At 44.7% G+C, this 18,237-nt stretch overlaps 1 protein-coding gene across 1 annotated transcript in view; it reads left to right on the top strand.

Moving 5' to 3' along the window:
- The window catches only part of NMNAT2 (nicotinamide nucleotide adenylyltransferase 2), a 205,317-nt gene extending 187,520 nt beyond the window's left edge, over window positions 1-17,797 (top strand). Inside the window, exons 11-13 of the mRNA XM_007175207.3 lie at window positions 14,766-14,867; window positions 15,003-15,070; window positions 17,458-17,797. Of these exons, the coding sequence (XP_007175269.1) occupies window positions 14,766-14,867; window positions 15,003-15,070; window positions 17,458-17,560 (273 nt within the window). The 3' untranslated portion in view covers window positions 17,561-17,797. The remainder of the gene's footprint in view (window positions 1-14,765; window positions 14,868-15,002; window positions 15,071-17,457) is intronic.
- Window positions 17,798-18,237: the final 440 nt, after the last annotated feature.

Raw genomic sequence — 18,237 nt, 5'->3', positions numbered from 1 at the left:
CTGGGGAAGGCGGCTTCGGCCCTACCATGGGAGCTAGGGTTCTCGTGTGAAAGGCACTGTTGGTTTGGTTTTCACGCTTCTGACTTGAGTCTGGAATTCCTTGCCTTCCCACACCCCCAGGCAGATTGGAAATGGTAGTGGGAATGATTTCCCCTGGGAAACCCGTCTGAAGGATCATTCATTGATTTGCACTAACAGAGCCATCCTGGAAATGCGTTCCCACCTGGCCTTCCCTCCAGAGAGGAGCAGGGGCCAGAAGAAGGGTGGAGGATTCTTTCCCGAAATGGCTGGAGCCTGTTTCAGAAGCTCCTCACCTACTGTTGTGTGGCTTCTGCTGGATGCTCTCTCCTTGCATCTTGTTTAACCTACTCAGAAGCACACAAAATTATATACGTTAGGGGGCGATGTACAGTAATGAGCTGAGGACTTAGGATAAGCCTGGAGAAAAAATAAGATAGACTATATTCTCAAACCAAGAAATTTCAAGTCACTAAAATGGGAGTCTTAAAAATGGATCTAGAAGAGGCATACTGTGGTGGAAAGAGCCTTTAAAGTGAACCAGAGTGGGTTCAAATTCACTCACTTGCTGTGCAGCTTGGACTAGTTACTATATCTCACTGAGTCTTGGTTTCCCCATCTATGAAGTGAGAACTGAAGCACACATCTCAGAAGATGGTTGCTTCAAGGATTAAATGTATTAAGAAATAAAGCTGCTAGTACTGTGCCTGGTGCATAGCAGGTCCTCTAATAAATGGTGCTTCTGCTTCCTGCTGGTAGTCCCCTGTTCATCCCTGAACATCCTCATCTGGAGAAGAAGTACGAGTTGGCCTGAGTAACTCAGGTACTGTACCTTGGGAAGAGAGGAGAGATGTTTGAGGGAGATGGTCAGGATCCTGAACCCTGATCTCAGAATGATTCCATAGAGGGTCTTACCAGTTAGACTTGCCTGGGTAAGTCAGTGTAAATTGGATTCTGTCACTAATGGAAGTCAAGCCCTCTGTTTAAAACACTCTAATGGCTTGTCTTCACATTTGGAATGAAACCCCATCTTTATCATGATCTGGTCCTTCTCTACTTCTCCCGCCTCTCTGTGCCCCAGTTCCACCTAGTTTCTTTATTTGAACAGTTTTTCCCACCTCAGGGCCTTTGCACTAGCTGTGGCCTCACTGGGAACGCTCTTTTCCCAGGTATCCCTATGTCTGGCCGGTTCTTGTCATTTAGGTTTCGGCTTAAAAGTCATTTTGTTTTATATTCAGTATTGTACTTAGCTCCACCTGATGTTTTCTTATTTATGTATTTATTTGTTTACGATCTCTCCCTACTGGAGGTAAGCTCTGTGAGCACACTGCACTTGTCTGTCTCATTGGGCAACACCAGGACAGTGCCTGGTTCACCATATACACTCAATAAAAGTTTGTTGAATGAAAGAATGTAAGAGTACCTGGGAACAGCTTGGTTGGAGAAATTCAGCCTCCACCGTGAGATATGGCCCGAACTTTTGCCAGTTACCCAGAAGACATTAGCCACTACAAGAGATTAGCCACTTAATAGTAACCTGCCCTTATCCTTCAGAGCAATACAGTTGAAATAATTAGTCATTTGTTTAATGTCTCCCACTAGATAGTGATTGAGCCAAGAGATGAGGCCGTGTCTGTCTTGCTCAGCCCTGGTGCCCAGGAAAGTGCCTGGCTAAGATCACAGGGCATCCTCCCACCCAGAGTATCCCTGAAACCCAGCAGGGCAGGTCTTGAAATTCCGCCTCCTGGAAGGATGATGATGATTCCACATTCCTTCCAAGAGATCTGCCTCCTGGCTGCCACGAGTGTTCTCACTCCCGAGGCCAAGTTGCTTCCTGCCTCAACATGTCTCATATCCTTTCCTCAGATTCCCCACACTGGGGGGAACAGAGTCTGCCCCCTCCCACTTCCTCTCCCCTTCCCCACCCCTGCTGCCCCTGGGAGCCTTTGACCAGAAGATGAAAAGATGTGATCAAAGCTGTGCCTGTGAGCAGGAAGTTGAAGCAGGATGAATGTCACAGACCCCCGCCTCTGAGACACGACAGAGGCCAGAGCTACAGTGAGAGGCCACTGTCTGCTGCGGGGGGAGAAGATTGTGCCCTGATCCTGCCCACTGCCGTGTGGCGGAATGAGGTCACATCAGTCACCATCGGGAGAGGGAATTGCCAATCAGGACGGCTCTGCTGCTCTGACCACCCACTCACCCACCTCCCCACCCCCAAGGCAAGACCTGCAGAGAACTCTTCATGAAGACACGGGAGGTGTTGGGCCCCTCGTGCTGGAACAGGAGCTCCATGCCAGGGGCCTGGGCACATTCCTGTGGGCTCCGTGGGCAGGGAGAGCTTGAGAAACCCTCCGTTTCCTGGGGTCAGACATCTGTCCTCATCTCCCCAGAGCCGGGGGTGGGGCGCGGGTGGGGGGAGGAAGTGTCCTCATTTTTGCTGGAATCCCCAGAGGTGCTCATCCCACAAGTATCTCATTTTGACTTCATCCCAAACCAAGCCAGAGTATTAGCAGCTTAGGCAACTGCCTCTATTATTAAAAGTGACAATTTTCCAAAGGTGGGTGCACGTCAGGAGGATTAGGAAGCATTGTAAAGAGGGAGGCTCCACCCCACTGTAGACATGTTGTATCAGAATCCCTGGGGTGAGGTCTGGGGGGGCTGTTGCTGCTGTTATTATTGTTTTTAAAGCTCCGGGGTGATTCCGCTGACCAATCAGATGAAGTGTGGGAACTTACAGAAGTAAGATCACCCGTGCTTTTCACGGGGAACTGAAAGTCTGTCTAGAGTCACCTCCTTGGGTCTCCCAGAGTTTCCATTAGGTACATCGGGCTTCCTTCCATGTCCTGAGGTGAGAGAGTTTATCAGCTAACTCAAGGACAACTGCCAGAGGGGACTCGGCAGGAATCCACTTGCTCAACCGCATATATCGAGCACGTACGATATGCCAGGTCCTTTTCACCCAGGAACACGGCAGTGAACGAAACACACAAAACTGCCTGCCCTCATGAAGGTTACCTTTATAGGGAAGAGAGAAGGAGAGCAAAAAAAGGTTAAATAAAGAAAATATACAAGGTGTTAGAGATAAATGCTATGGAGGAATATGAAGCGCAGTAGGAAGTGGGGAGTGTGAGGGCGTGGGATGGGTGTGGGTCTACATGCACAGGGACGCAGGTTGAAATAGCATGGCCAGAGGAGGTCTCACTGAGAAGGTGGTATTTTTTTTTTTTTTTTGGTTTCTATTGATACTTTTTCTTTTTTTAAAACACATCTTTATTGGAGTATAATTGCTTCAACATACCGTGTTAGTTTCTCTTGCACAACAAAGCGAATCAGCCATATGCATACACATGTCTCCATATCTCCTCCCTCTCGAGCCTCCCTCCCATCCTCCCTATCCCACCCCTCTAGATCATCACAAAGCACCGAGCCGATCTCCCTGTGCTCTGCTGCTGCTTCCCACCAGCTAACTATTTTACATTCGGTAGTACATATATGTCGATGCTACTCTCACTTCGCCCCAGCCTAGCCCTCCCACCCCATGTCATCAAGTCCATTCTCTATGTCTACATCTTTATTCCTGCCCTGCAACTAGGTTCATCAGTACCATTTTTTTTTTTTTTTAGATTCCGTATATATGCGTTAGCATATGGTATTTGTTTTTCTTTTTCTGACTTACTTCACTTTGTATGACAGACCCTAGGTCCATCCACCTCAGTACAAATGACTCAATTTCGTTTCTTTTTATGACTGAGTAATATTCCATTGTACATATGTGACAGATCTTCTTTATCCATTCATCTGTCGATGGACATTTAGGTTGGTTCCATGTACTGGCTATTGTAAATAATGCTGCAATGAACATTGTGGTGCATGTCTCTTTTGGAATTATGGTTTTCTCAGGGTATATGCCCAGTAGTGGGATTGCTGGGTCATATGGTAGTTTTATTTTTAGTTTTTTAAGGAAACTCCGTACTGTTTTCCATAGTAGTTATATCAATTTGCATTCCCACCAACAGTACACTGTTGGAGGGTTCCCTTTTCACCACACCCTTTCCAGAATTTATTGTTTCTAGCTTTTTTGATAATGGCCATTCTGACTGGCATGAGGTGATACCTCATTGAAGTTTTGATTTCCATCTCTAATAATTAGTGATGCTGAGCATCTTTTCATGTGCCTCTTGGCCATCTGTATGTCTTCTTTGGTGATATGTCTATTTAGGTCTTCCGCCCGTTTTTTAACTACATTTTTTGTTTTTTTGATATTGAGCTCCATGAGCTGTTTGTATATTTTGGAGATTAATCCTTTGTTGTTTCATTTGCAAATATTTTCTCCCATTCTGAGGGTTGTCTTTTGTCTTGTTTATGGTTTCCTTTGCTGTGCAAAAGCTTTTAAGTTTAATTGAGTCCCATATGTTTATTTTTGTTTTTATTTCTGTTACTCTAGGAGGTGGGTCAAAAATGATCTTGCTGTGGTTTATGTCAAAGAGTGTTTTTCCTATGTTTTCCTCTAAAAGTTTTATAGTGTCTGGTCTTACATTTAAGTCTTTAATCCATTTGGAGTTTATCTTTGTGTATGGTGTTATATAGTGTTCTAATTTCATTCTTTTATATGTAGCTCTCCAGTTTTCCCAGCACGACTCATTGAAGAGGCTGTCTTTTCTCCATTGTATGGTCTTTCCTCCTTTGTCATAAATTAGGTGACCATATGTGCATGGATTTATCTCTGGGCTTTCTATCCTGTATCATTGATCTATATTTCTGGTTTTGTGCCAGTACCATACTGTCTTGATTACTGTAGCTTTGTAGTATAGATTGAAGTCAGGGAGCCTGATTCCTCCAGCTCCGTTTTTCTTTCTCAAGATTGCTTTGGCTATTCGGGGTCTTTTGTGTTTCCATACGAATTGTAAGATTTTTTGTTCTAGTTCTGTAAAAAATGCCATTGGTAGTTTGAGAGGGATTGCATTGAATCTGTAGATTGCTTTGGGTAGTATAGTCATTTTCCCAATGTTGATTCTTCCAATCCAAGAACATGGTATATTTCTCCATCTGTTTCTGTCATCTTTGATTTCTTCCATCAGTGTTTTATAGTTTTCTGAGTACAAGTCTTTCACCTCCTTAGGCAGGTTTATTCCTAGGTATTTTATTCTTGTTGTTGCAATGGTGAATGGGAGTGTTTCCTTAATTTCTCTTTCTGATTTTTCATTGTTGGTGTATAGGAATGCCAGAGATTTCTGTGCATTAATTTTGTATCCTGCAACCTTACCAAATTCATTGATTAGTTCTAGTAGTTTTCTGGTGGCATCTTTAGGATTTTCTATATATAGTATCATGTCATCAGCAAATAGTGACAGTTTGACTTCTTCTTTTCCAATTTGTATTCCTTTTATTTCTTTTTCTTCTCTGATTGCCCTAGCTAGGACTTCCAAAACTATGTTGAATAAGAGTGGGGAGAGTGGACATCCTTGTCTTGTTCCTGATCCTAGTGGAAGTGCTTTCAGTTTTTCACCATTGAGTATGATGCTTGCTGTGGGTTTGTCATGTTGGCCTTTATTATGTTGAGGTAGGTTCCCTCTATGCCCATTTTCTGGACAGTTTTTATCATAAATGGGTGTTGAGTTTTGTCAAAAGCTTTTTCTGCATCTACTGAGATGATCATATGGTTTTTATTCCTTAATTTGTTAATGAGGTGTATCACATTGATTGATTTGCATATATTGAAGAATCCTTGCATCCCTGGGAAAAATCCCACTTGATCATGGTGTATGAGCCTTTTAATGTGCTGTTGGAATCTGTTTGCTAGTATTTTGTTCAGGATTTTTGCATCTATGTTCATGAGTGATATTGGTCTATAATTTTCTTTTTTTGTGATATCTTTTTCTGGTCTTGGTATCAGGGTGATGGTGGCTTTGTAGAATGAACTTGGAAGTGTTTCTCCCTCTGCAACTTTTTGGAAGAGTTTGAGAAGCATTGGTGTTAGCTCTTCTCTAAATGTTTGATAGAATTTGCCTGTGAAGCCATCTTGTCCGGACGTTTGTTTGTTGGAAGATTTTTAATTACGGTTTCAATTTTATTACTTGTGATAGGTCTGTTTATATTTTCTAATTCTTCCTGGTTCAGTCTCAGAAAATTGTACCTTTCCAAGAATTTGTCCATTTCTTCATGGTTGTCCATTTTATTGGCATATAGTTGTTTGTAGTAGTCTCTTATAATCCTTTGTATTTCTGCAGTGTCAGTTGTGATTTCTCCTTTTTCATTTCTAATGTTATTGATTTGTGTCCTCTCCCTTTTTTTCTTGATGAGTCTGGCTAAGGGTTTATCAGTTTTGTTTATCTTCTCAAAGAACCAGCTTTTAGTTTTATTGATCTTTGCTATTGTTTTCTTCGTTTCTATTTCATTTATTTCCGCTCTGATCTTTATGGTTTCTTTCCTTCTATTGACTTTGGGTTTTCTTTGTTCTTCTTTCTCTAGTTGTTTTAAGTGTAGGGTTAGATTGTTTACTTGAGATTTTTCTTGTTTCTTGAGGTGAGACCTTTTTATTTCTTCTTTGATTTCTTCAGTGATCTCTTGGTTATTTAGTAGCACACTGTTTAGCCTCCATGTATTTGTGTTTTTTACAGTTTTTTTTCCTGTAACTGATTTCCAATCTCATAGCATTGTGGTCAGAAAAGATGCTTGATATGATTACAATTTTCTTAAATTTTCCGAGGCTTGATCTGTGACCCAAGATGTGATCTATCCTGGAGAATGTTGCATGTGCACTTGAGAAGAAAATGTATTCTGCCACTTTTGGGTGGAGTGTTCTATGAATATCAATTAGATCTATCTGGTCTATTGTGTCATTTAAAGCTTGTGTTTCCTTATTTATTTTCTGTCTGGATGTAAGGGGGGTGTTAAAGTCTCCCACTATTATTGTATTACTGTCGATTTCCCCTTTCATGGTTGTTAGCCTTTGCCTTATGTATTGAGGTGCTCCTATGTTGGGTGCATAAACATTTATAATTGTTATATCTTCTTGGATTGATCCCTTGATCATTATGTAGTGTCCTTCCTTATCTCTTGTAACAATCTTTATTTTAAAGTCTATTTTATCTGATATGAGTATTGCTACTCCAGCTTTCTTTTGATTTCCATTTGCATGGAATATCTTTTTCCATCCCTTCACTTTCAGTCTGTATGTGTCCCTAGGTCTGAAGTGGGTCTCTTGTAGACAGCATATATATGGGTCTTGTTTTTGTATCCATTCAGCCAGTCTATGTCTTTTGGTTGGGGCATTTAATCCATTTACATTCAAGGTTATTATCAATATGTATGTTCCTTTTATCATTTTCTTAATTGTTTTGGATTTGTTTTTGTGGGTCTTTTTCTTCTCTTTTGTCTCCCGCCTAGAGAAGTCTCTTTAGCATTTGTTGTAAAGCTGGTTTGGTGGTGCTGAATTCTCTTAGCTTTTGTTTGTCTGAAAAGCTTTTGACTTCTCCGTTGAATCTGAATGAGATCCTTGCTGGGTAATCTTGGTTGTAGGTTTTTCTCTTTCATCACTTTAAGTATATCCTGCCACTCCCTTCTGGCCTGCCGAGTTTCCACTGAAAAATCAGCTTACAAACTTATGGGGATTCCTTTGTATCTTATTTTTTGTTTTTCCCTTGCTGCTTTTAATATTTTTTCTTCCATTTAATTTTTGTTAGCTAGATTAATATGTGTCTTGGTGTGGTTTTCCTAGGGTTTATCCTCTATGGGACTCTCTATGCTTCCTGGACTTGAGTGACTATTTCCTTTCCCATGTTAGGGAAGTTTTCCACTATAACCTCTTCAAATATTTTTTCAGACCCTTTGTTTTTCCCTTCTTCTTCTGGGACCCCTATAATTCGAATCTTGGTGCATTTAGTGTTGTCCCAGAGGTCTCTGAGATTGTCTTCAATTCTTTTCATTCTCTTCTTTATTCTGCTCCTTGGCAGTTATTTCCACCATTTTGTCTTCCAGCTCACTTATTCGTTCTTCTGCCTCCATTATTCTGTTATTGATTCCTTCTAGTGTATTTTTCATTTCAGTTATTGTGTTGTTCATCACTGTTTGTTTTTTCTTTAGTTCTTCTAGATCTTCTAGAAATGTTAAACATTTCTTGTATTTTCTCAATCCATACCTCCACTGTATTTCTGAGATTCTGGATCATCTTTACTATCATTACTATGAATTCTTTTTCAGGTAGATTGCCTATTTCCTCTTCATTTATTTGGTTTTGTAGGTTTTTACCTTGCTCCTTCGTCTGTGACATATTTTTTTGCCATCTCATTTTTTTTTTTTTTTTTTTAATTAGTGGGATTGTGTTCCTGTTTTACTGGTTGTTTGACCTGAGGTTTCCAACACTGGAGTTTGTAGGCTACTGGGTATAGCTGGGTCTTGGTACTGAGAGGAAGACCTCCAGGAGACCTCACTCTGATGAATATTCCCTGGTGTCTGAGGTTCTCTGTTAGTCCAGTGGTACGGACTCAGAGCTCTCACTGCAGGAGCTCCCACCTGACCATGGGCTTGCAAATCAAGATCCTGCAAGCCACATGGGCAGCAAAAAAAAAAAAAAAAAAGGTGGGGTGGGAGTGGGGAAGGCCTTGGCTGTGGAGGGCAGGGCCTAATCAAGGGTGAGGTTTGGGTGGTGGGCTGGGCCCATGCTCAGGACCCACAGGGCTGGAAAAGGCCCTGGGGGCTGTGGGGGGTGGGGCTTAGGCTCAAGGAACAGAAGGGGCCCAGGCGTGCCCCCCACCCCTGGTCTCAGAGGGCAGGGGACCTCACCTGGGAGACCAGCAGGCTTCCTGGGCTCGAGTGGGTGGGGCAAACGCCCTCCTCTCCTCTCCTGCTCCTCTGATCTGGGGTCTGGGAGGGCCCCTCCCACCTGCCTCTCCTGATCTCCCGGGCCTCCCTCCTGTGCCCCCAGGACCAATGCAGTTGGAGGGGGAGTGGGGGTCCTTGGAGGGCAGGGGACTGGCCTGGGAGCTCAGCAGGCTCCCCATGCCCAAGTGGGTGGGGCAGTCGCCCTCTGCTTCTCCCCCACTCCTCCCCAAGGGTCCCTACCGCCTGCCTCTCCTGATCTCCCTGGCCTCCCTCCTATGCCCCCAAGGACCCACGCAGCCTGGAGGGGCCTTGGAGGTTGGGGGATCAGCCTGGGAGCTCAGCAGGCTCCCCGTGCCAGAGTGGACAGGGCAATCGCCCTCTGCTCCTCTCCCGCTCTTCCTGGAGAGTCCCTCCCACCTGCCTCTCCTGATATCCCTGGCCTCATGGGCGCAGATCTTGTCTGGCCTCCACTTCTCCTCCCCCTTGGTCCCCCTACATCCTACCGGTTCACTCTGGGGTTCCTCCCATCTTCTTGGGGGTCAGAGTTCCCCACCAGCAGCCGGCAGGCACCCTAGTTGTGGGGAGACCTAACTCTGTGTCTTCCCACACCGCCATCTTGGTATTTAAGTGAAGGGTTTCGAGCCAAGGAGCAACATAATTTGGTGTATTCACATTATCAGTCTGGATGTTGGGAATAGACTGAAAAAGGCAAGAGAAAAACAAACCAGAGCAAGCCAAGTGAGAGCTGATGAAGATGAATTAGTTTTCATTTTTTTTAATTAAAAAAATTCTTTTTTATTAATTTTTATTGGAGTATAGTGGCTTTACAATGTTGTGTTAGTTTCTGCTGTACAGCAAAGTGAATCAGCTATACGTATACATATATCCCCTCTTTTTTGGATTTCCTTCCCACTTAGATCACCACAGAGCATTGAGTATAGGTCCCTATGCTATATAGTAGGTTCTCATTAGTTATCTATTTTATACATACTATCAATAGTGTATATATGTCAATCCCAATCTCCCAATTCATCCCACACACCTCCCCCCCTTTCCCCTTTGTATCCGTACATTTGTCCTCTATGTCTGTGTCTCTATTTCTGCTTTGCAAATAAGATCATATATGAATTAGTTTTCTGTTGCTGCAAACTTGGTGGCTTAAAACTACACACATTTATTCTCTTTCACTTCTGGAAGCCAGAAGTGTGAAATAGGTTTCACTGGGCCAATACTAAGTTGTAGTCACAGCCGTAGTCCTTCCAGAGGCTCCTGGGGAGAATCTGTTTCCTCACCTTTTCCAGCTTCTAGAGCTGCATTTGTTGCATGCCTTGGTCCCTTCTTCCATCTTCAAGGCCAACAGTGTAGCATCTTCTCTGCTCCATCTTCACATCATCTTCTCTCTCCTGTGTTAAATCTCCCGCTGCCTTCTTCTTTAAGGACACTTGTTATTACATTAGGGCCCACCTAGGTCATCCAGAATAATCTCAAGATCCTTACTTTAGTCACATCTGCAAAGTCTCTTTTGCCACATAAATAACATTCACAGGTTCCAGGGATTAGGACTTCAGTGTTTTGGGGGCCCATTATTTAACCTACCAGAGGAGGCTTGGACCAGGGTAGAAGTGATGGAAATGGTGAGAAATGAGCAGATTCTGGGATTTGTTTTGAAGACCAAACCAATTGGGTTGCTTTATACATTGAATGTGGGATGTGAGAGAAAGAGAGGAATCAAGGAAAGCACGAAGGCTTTGGCCTGAGCAGTTGTAGGAAGAGAGTTTCCATTTACTAAAATGAGAAAGACTACAGGAAAAGCATCTTGGTGCCTGTAGGATGATGGTGGAGGGGATTGACTGATTGATTGATTGATGTCAGAGAGTTCAGGGGCTCGTGGACATATTATTTAGGTTTGAGATGCCTCATCCAAGTGGGCATGTTGAAGAGACTGCTGGATGTATGAGTCTGAAGTTCAGGAGAGAAATCTATGCTGGAGATATAAATTTGGGAGCCTTCCATGTGTCTTTAAAGCTTTGGAATTGAATGAAATCATTAAAGGTGCAAGTGTAGATAGAAAAGAAAAGAGCTCCAAGGACTGAGCCTGGGGGACTCCAGTCATTCGAGATCGGGGAGATGAGAGGGAATAGCACAGGGAGACCACAAAAGAGCAGCCAGCGAGGTAGAAGGACGACCAGGAGAGGGTGGATCTTGGAGGCCACGTGAAGACAGGAGACAAGGATGGGGTGGGGGTGGGCAGGGCAGCTAAGCTCCTGGAGGGAGATGGGTACCTGTGGGATGAGGGCACACCTCACCAACTCTAGCACCTGGCACCTCCTAGCACCCCAAAACACACACACACAAACACCTTCTGGCATGAAAATCAAGCCCATGTCCTCACGTCTGGCCAAAAGAGCAGAAAAGGTCTGCATTCTCTGGTCCAAACCCCTGCAGAGATGCCACTTGGATGTGGTAAAGCTGTGTCTTGTCTGGTAGACCCATCTCCTTTACCCCATCTGTGATTCCCAGAGGGCAAGTCTGTCACCTGTTTCTGGAAGAGGAATTCCATCTCAAGCATCAAGGTCTCCATCTGCTTGCCACCCATTGAGCAGCCTGCACTGTTATTGATTGGGTGCTCAGATCATTAGTTCCTGTGTAGAAAGCAGCAGCTGCACTAATGTCACGGGTAGGGCCGTTCCCCGTGAGGCCTGACTGCCATTCTGAACCGTTGTTTTAATGCTTTAAACTAGAATGCTCACATATATATGTGTGTGTGTGTGTGTGTGTGTGTGTGTGTGTGTGTGTGTGTGTGTATGCTTTATTTATTTATTTATTTATTTATATTTTTAATTTATTTTTGGCTGCATTGGGTCTTCGTTGCTGCGCATGGGCTTTCTCTAGTTGCGGCGAGCGGGGGCTACTCTTCGTTGCGGTGCGCGGGCTTCTCATTGCAGTGGCTTCTCTTGTTGCGGAGCATGGGCTCTAGGCGCACGGGCTTCAGTAGTTGTGGCTCGTGGGCTCAGTAGTTGTGACTCATGGGCTGTAGAGCTCAGGCTCAGTAGTTGTGGCACACGGGCTCAGTTGCTCTGCGGCATGTGGGATCTTCCTGAACCAGGGCTTGAACCCGTGTCGCCTGCATTAGCAGGTGGATTCTTAACCTCTGCGCCACCAGGGAAGTCCTAGAATGCTCACTTTAAATAGCCCTGTTATTTCATGCATCATACATGAAACATCCCTCAGATCCTCAGAATCAAATTGAATTCAGATCCTATGTTATACAATCAACACCAGATATCTCGAAACACCTACCTACATAGCCAGGCAGTTGAGGAATCTCCATGTATACCAGCTTGGATGGATTCTCTTCTCTTCCCTTCCTTTGCCCTCCCCTTCCCTTTCCATCTCGGATGGATTCTCTTCTCTTCCCTTCCTTTGCCCTCCCCTTCCCTTTCCATCTCTTCTCTTTTCTCCTCCCTTCTCTTTTCTATCTCTTTCTGTACCCTAATAATTCCCCTCAAGTTTTAATTCAGTGCTTAGATCACTGGTTCTCAAACTTGGTTGCATATTGGAATTAAAACCTAGAGAATTTTTTTAAAAAAACAACTAATGCCTGGGCCCCATTCCCAGAGATTCTGATTTAGTTGATCTCGGGTGTGAGCTGGGCTTTGAGGGTTTTTTAAGGTCCTCAGGTGATTCTAATGTGCAGCCAAATTTGAGAACCAGTGTCTTCAATTACCTTCTAAGTAGTGAGTCCCAGTGCAATATTCTAAATGCTATGGCAGGAGAGGCTGGATCTACCTCCAACTACCTGCCCTGCCTCTCCCTAACATTCCTGGTTTATGGGACAAAGACTTGGGGCCAGTTTACCAGATCTGAACATCACCAGTAGATGCAGTATGTTGTGTAATGTTCTGTATCTTCCAAATAGCACGATCCAATGTGGGCTCAGATATTGTACACCCAGCTTTTAATTTCTCTCCACAACTTCCCTCCTATGGCACTTTCAGCCAATTTTTAATTGCAGCTCTAGCTCCAGTTGTAAGCGATGGGAGAAGTAGGGTGAAGGTGGATGGAAATAGCCAAGGGCACACACGTGCACACAGTGCAGGCACACACATGCATTATCAGTGAATCAGACTTAGAAGTGGAATTCTGCTGGTACAGAAATCCTCTGATAGAGAAGAAGCGGCTGTAGTGCTCTATAATGTCTGTTTTTGTGGCACTCAGTTGGAGAATTATGAGGAAAAACCTGGGTTTTTTTGCCCCAAAGCAGATCTTGCCCAATGAGCTGCATGCTCGGAAGAAACCTGCCCGTCCCCTTCTCCCTCCATCTGGGATCCTTAATTGGCAAGATCTAAACTGTAATATGCCCAGGCTAGATCCAAGTCTATTAAATGCCATAACTCTCAGGCTCTTTGAAAAGAAAAATTCCACGACCTTCAAGAAAGCAGCTTGGTAATAAGTCTCAAGAACTTGAAATATGTCCAGTTCATATCCTTTCATCCAATGATTTTACTTTCTATCCTAAGGAAATAATCAGAGATGTGGTAAAAGGTTTATGTATACAGATCTTCAACAAAGTGTTATTATAACTGCAAAAATCAGAAGTAACTGTACACTGTCTATAACACAAATTCCATTTAATATATCATGGTATATCACAGTATAGTCAGGCAATGAAATATACAGATTGTCAAAACACATTTTCAATTTTTTTTTTTTTTTTTTTTGGCTGAGTTGGGTCTTTGTTGCTGCGTGCAGGCTTTCTTTGGTTGCAGCGAGCAGGTGCTACTCTTCGTTGAGGTGCACAGGCTTCTCATTGCAGTGGTTCCTCTTGTTGCAGAGCACGGGCCCTAGGCGCGTGGTCTTCAGTAGTTGTGGCGTGGGGGCTCAGTTGTTGTGGCTCACGGGCTCTAGAGTGCTGGCTCAGTAGTTGTGGCACACGGGCTTAGTTGTTCCGTAGCATGTGGGATCTTCCCGGACCAGGGATCAAACCTGTGTCCCCTGCATTGGCAGGCGGATTCTTAACCACTGTGCCACCAGCGAAGTCCTCAAATATTTTTAACCATATGAAAAAATGCTCACAATATAATGCTAAAAGAAAAAAAAATGTATAGGTAAAATGTTTAATTTTGCAGTTCAGTCCGGTTGTGGATATACACATCAATTTGTAGAGAAAAGAACCCTGAACAGAAATACTAACTTGTTAACAGTGGTTCTCTGGATTGTGTGGTTGTGATTGATTTCTTGTATATATTTTTTCTTTTTCTGAGTTCCCCAAGTTTGTATGTATGATCAGGAAAAAAATTATTTTTTTAATGAAAAGGTTTCATTTGTCATGATGGGAGCCAGCTTCTATAGGAGGCTGATTTCAGAGGTGACCCCATAGTAATCCTCCTTATCACTGCCTGTGTGCACACTGATGCTTTCCAAGCCCTTCCCTGCTTTTCGCTGCCCTGAGTCCCACAGCAGCTTTGACATGGGTGAGCCAGGGGAGCATTCCAGCCCCTCTCAGGAGACCAGCCGGGGGCTGGGGTATGCTTGCTGGGCAACCGAAGAGGGTACTTACCAGGTAAGGACCATGTGTCATGCTGCTCTTCAGCATTATGAGCTCAGCGGGAGCCTCAGGAATTGGAGAGGTCTTGCCTAGACACGCAGGAGCGCACTTACTAATTCAGTCTAGAGGTGTTCATTACGTGTGCCAGGTGAAGTTCCCACTCATTCCACGAACACTGTTACAGGTTGTAACTTGAAGGAGCTGACTGATGGGGCTGAGAAGGCAAGTTTGGGACTAAGGCTTGGGGTTCCAAGAGAAGATAGCTCCACCTCGCTAGGTAGTTGCTTGGTAGGGGTTTGTAGTCAAGGTCTCACCAAAGGGCATTTCCTCTCTCTCTCTCTCTCTCTCTCTCCCTCCCCCTTCACCGTTTCTTCAGATGGAGGTGATTGTCGGGGACTTTGGGATCGTGGTGGTCCCCCGGGACGCAGCCGACACAGACCGAATCATGAATCACTCCTCAATACTCCGCAAGTACAAAGTGAGTCCTCCATCTCCCTGCTGGTGTAGGAATGTGATGGCCCTTCTCTGAGAAGCCTGGGGGCTGGAGAAGTGAGGATGCAAAAGGAGTCTAGTGTGAGACACTGGCTACCTACTCTCTCTGCTTTGTCCCCAGAACAACATCATGGTGGTGAAGGATGACATCAACCATCCCATGTCTGTCGTCAGCTCAACCAAGAGCAGGTACGTTTGACAAACGACCAGAGAGACCTTGGTCAGACTGGCTTACAAGTTCCCATACAACTCTCCTCAGTCCAGGCTGACCGTTAGGTTGGCTGACACCTGCTGTCCCAGTATGCAGCCTTCTTCTTAGAGCTCATTTATTTGTCCCCAGTCATTGACTTTTAAAAGGGGGACAGGCCATTTATTAGTTTTAGCTGGTTTGAAGGGGGAAAAAGAGGTTTTTAGTTTGGTCTCTAGTTTAGGTATGCATGGAATTTGTTAAGTGTTTAGGTTAAGCTGCCATCACAAAAAGGCCCCCAATAGTTAGAGTTTTAAATAAGAGAAATGTTTATATCCCTCTTACTGAAGTCAGAAGAAACTGAATCTCTGTTCTTTTCAATGTGAAGCCTCCCTCTCAGGGTCCACAGCTGCTACAGTGACTGTTCTCAGCCAGTGGGAAAGAGCAAGGAGCTTTGTCCTTAAGAAGGTGACCCGAAGTTGCGCATATCCCTTCCCCTTCATCCCCCTGGCTCAGCCTCAGTCATGTGGCCATGCCTAGCCTCCAGGGAGGCTGGGAGTAGACTTTGTAACTTGGCAGCCCTGTGTCCAACTAAAACTTGGGAGGTTGTAATACTAAGCAGAAGAAAGAATGGATACTAGGGGCCAGTTAACAGTCTTCACCACAACCCCCAAGTGGAAATGTCCAGTGGAATAATAAGATGAGTGGAATATAGAGGTCTGGAAGTGTAATAAAACTGAAAGCCATGAGTACCTAAGTGTAAATTAAAGTTCAGGGCTGTGGCTACGCTCACAGGGAGAGTCAGCAAGAAGAGAAGGAGGCTATGGGGAATACTTAAAACACATTAACATTTAAAAGAAGGCTGAGGAGTAAATTAGAAGTTTGGGATTAACATATACACACTACTATGTATAAAATAGATAACCAACAAGGATCTACTGTATAGCACAGGGAACTATACGACATATTTTGTAATAGCCTACAAGGGAAAAGAACCTGAAAAAGAATAGATAGATATATATGGACGACTGAATCACTTTACTCTACACCTGAAGCTAACACAACATTGTAAATCAACTATACTTCAATTTTTAAAAAGTAATAAAAAAATAAAAGAAGACAAAGGAGCAGTCAGAAACCACCAGCATTGGTGGCCCTGGAACAAAGGCAGCAGAGTGTACAAAGATGGAGAGCACTGTCAGTTGTCATCTGTGTCGCATGTTTCAGAGAAATCAGATGAGCCCAGGATTTTAAAAGGTCCACTGGACTTCTTCCCTGGAAGGTGATTATGTAGACACTTGAAATAGTAGCATCAACTGGGAGGCGAGAGCGGAAGCCCAGTGACAACAGCCAGTGAGGGGAAAGGGGAAGGCTGTGGTTCTAGCCATGGCTGCACAATAGAATTACCGTGAGAACTTACACAGCACAAATTCCCATGTCCCACTGAGCCCCACTGAATCAGAATTTCTGGGTGCCGGGCCTGGCTATCTGCTTCCTGGGTGATTCTCGTGAAGCTGGGATTGGCATTTGGAAACCATAGGTATAGACCACTTTTTCAAGAAGGCTCCCTGTAAACTGTGCAGGGAGGCACTTGGGGACCTAGCTTGCTGGAAGGTCAGGACACTATGCATTGAAAAGGCACCGAGCCAGCCTCTGGGGAGATATCACAGCGCAGAGCACAGATGCGTTTTAGAATCTAGATATCCAGAGGAGTATATGAATTCTTACAAATAGCTCATTGGGGCCTGACATTCCCAAGACCATCATGCGCATAGAAAATGGGGAGCAGCCAGACCAAGGCTGGAGCAAAACAGTGCAGAAACCAAACTGTATGACCAGACCCCTTCTGTACTTGGTAGTCCACACGCCCTCCAGAGCTTGTGAGAAGGGCCTCAGAGAAGGGCAACTTCATCTCTATCAGAACTTCAATAGGAAGGAAAAGAAGGGGTCAATCATAAGGTTCATTTTCATGAGACCATGGTGTAGAGAAACGCAAAGAAATGAAATAAGAATAGCTAACACTTGCATTGAAATGCCTACTGTGTGCTTGGGCTTTTCTAAGTGCTTTGTGTAATGACTCATTTAATCATTTTAATAACTGAGATCGGCCCAAATACTACCCCCATTTTATAAACGAGAAAATGGAAGAATAGATGGGCTTAAACAACTTGCCCAAGGTTCCTCAGTTAGGAAGTGGCAGAGTTAGGATGGGGGAGGAATTATGGGGGCAAGAGGGCTTTTCCTGATAGGGATGCCATGTATTTAGCCTAAGCAAAGACTGGTAATGGGGTGTTGGGTAAACCCTTTCCCCGAAAGGGAATGGGCTGGCCTGTCCTCTGGCCTTGCTTCAGGAAAGGATGTCATCTGATTACTGTCTCTTCTCATCCAGGTTGGCCCTGCAGCATGGGGACGGCCATGTCGTGGATTACCTGTCCCAGCCTGTCATCGACTACATTCTTAAGAGCCAGCTGTACATCAACACCTCGGGCTAGCAGCCCCAGGGCCCCCTGCTCCGATCTCCCCTCGTCCTCCACCAACACACTGGCCCCTGCAGCCTCTGTCCGTCCCATTTCTCTCCTGCCTCTCTGTTCCTCCATCTCATCTTGACTGTTGTCCCCACTTGCTGACTCAACCCCCCACAGTGTGGAGGACCTGCAGAGAACCACGGCATACCCCACTCCGCAGTCATCTTCGGACAAACTTTCCTCTAGTCTCCGGGTTGGGGGTGGGTGAGGGGGTAGGGGTGGGGGAAGTGCAGTCCTCGGAGATGCGCGGGTGTCCGTCTCCCAGCATGCTCTGGGGAGGCGGCTCCGGCCCTCGCCTTCCCAGCATGCCCTTTACCACAAAGGGCTATTTTTCTTTCTTTCTTTCTTTTCTTTCATTTTTTTTTTGTTTTGTGTTGTTGTTGTTCACTCCTCAGAGAACTTGGATCCAATCAGTGTCCGTGGTTCTTTATGTTTGTAGTCTTGTTGCATTACTGTGGTATTCCTTCCGTTTTGATAGGATACCACAGCCAGCCTCAGCTCTCAGAAGGTGCGTGCGGGCTACAGCCGGTGAACGAGGCCGAGCCACCTCCACTTTCCCAACACCATCACCCACCTACCCACTTTCTCCCCTCTGCTGCCCACACACACCGCAGTCTGGGGTTGAGATTGAGACATTCATGTTC

The sequence above is a fragment of the Balaenoptera acutorostrata genome, chromosome 1 (assembly GCF_949987535.1).
Source record: "Balaenoptera acutorostrata chromosome 1, mBalAcu1.1, whole genome shotgun sequence".
NCBI classification, from domain to species: domain Eukaryota; kingdom Metazoa; phylum Chordata; class Mammalia; order Artiodactyla; family Balaenopteridae; genus Balaenoptera; species Balaenoptera acutorostrata.
This window is presented reverse-complemented; position numbering and strand designations above follow the sequence as displayed.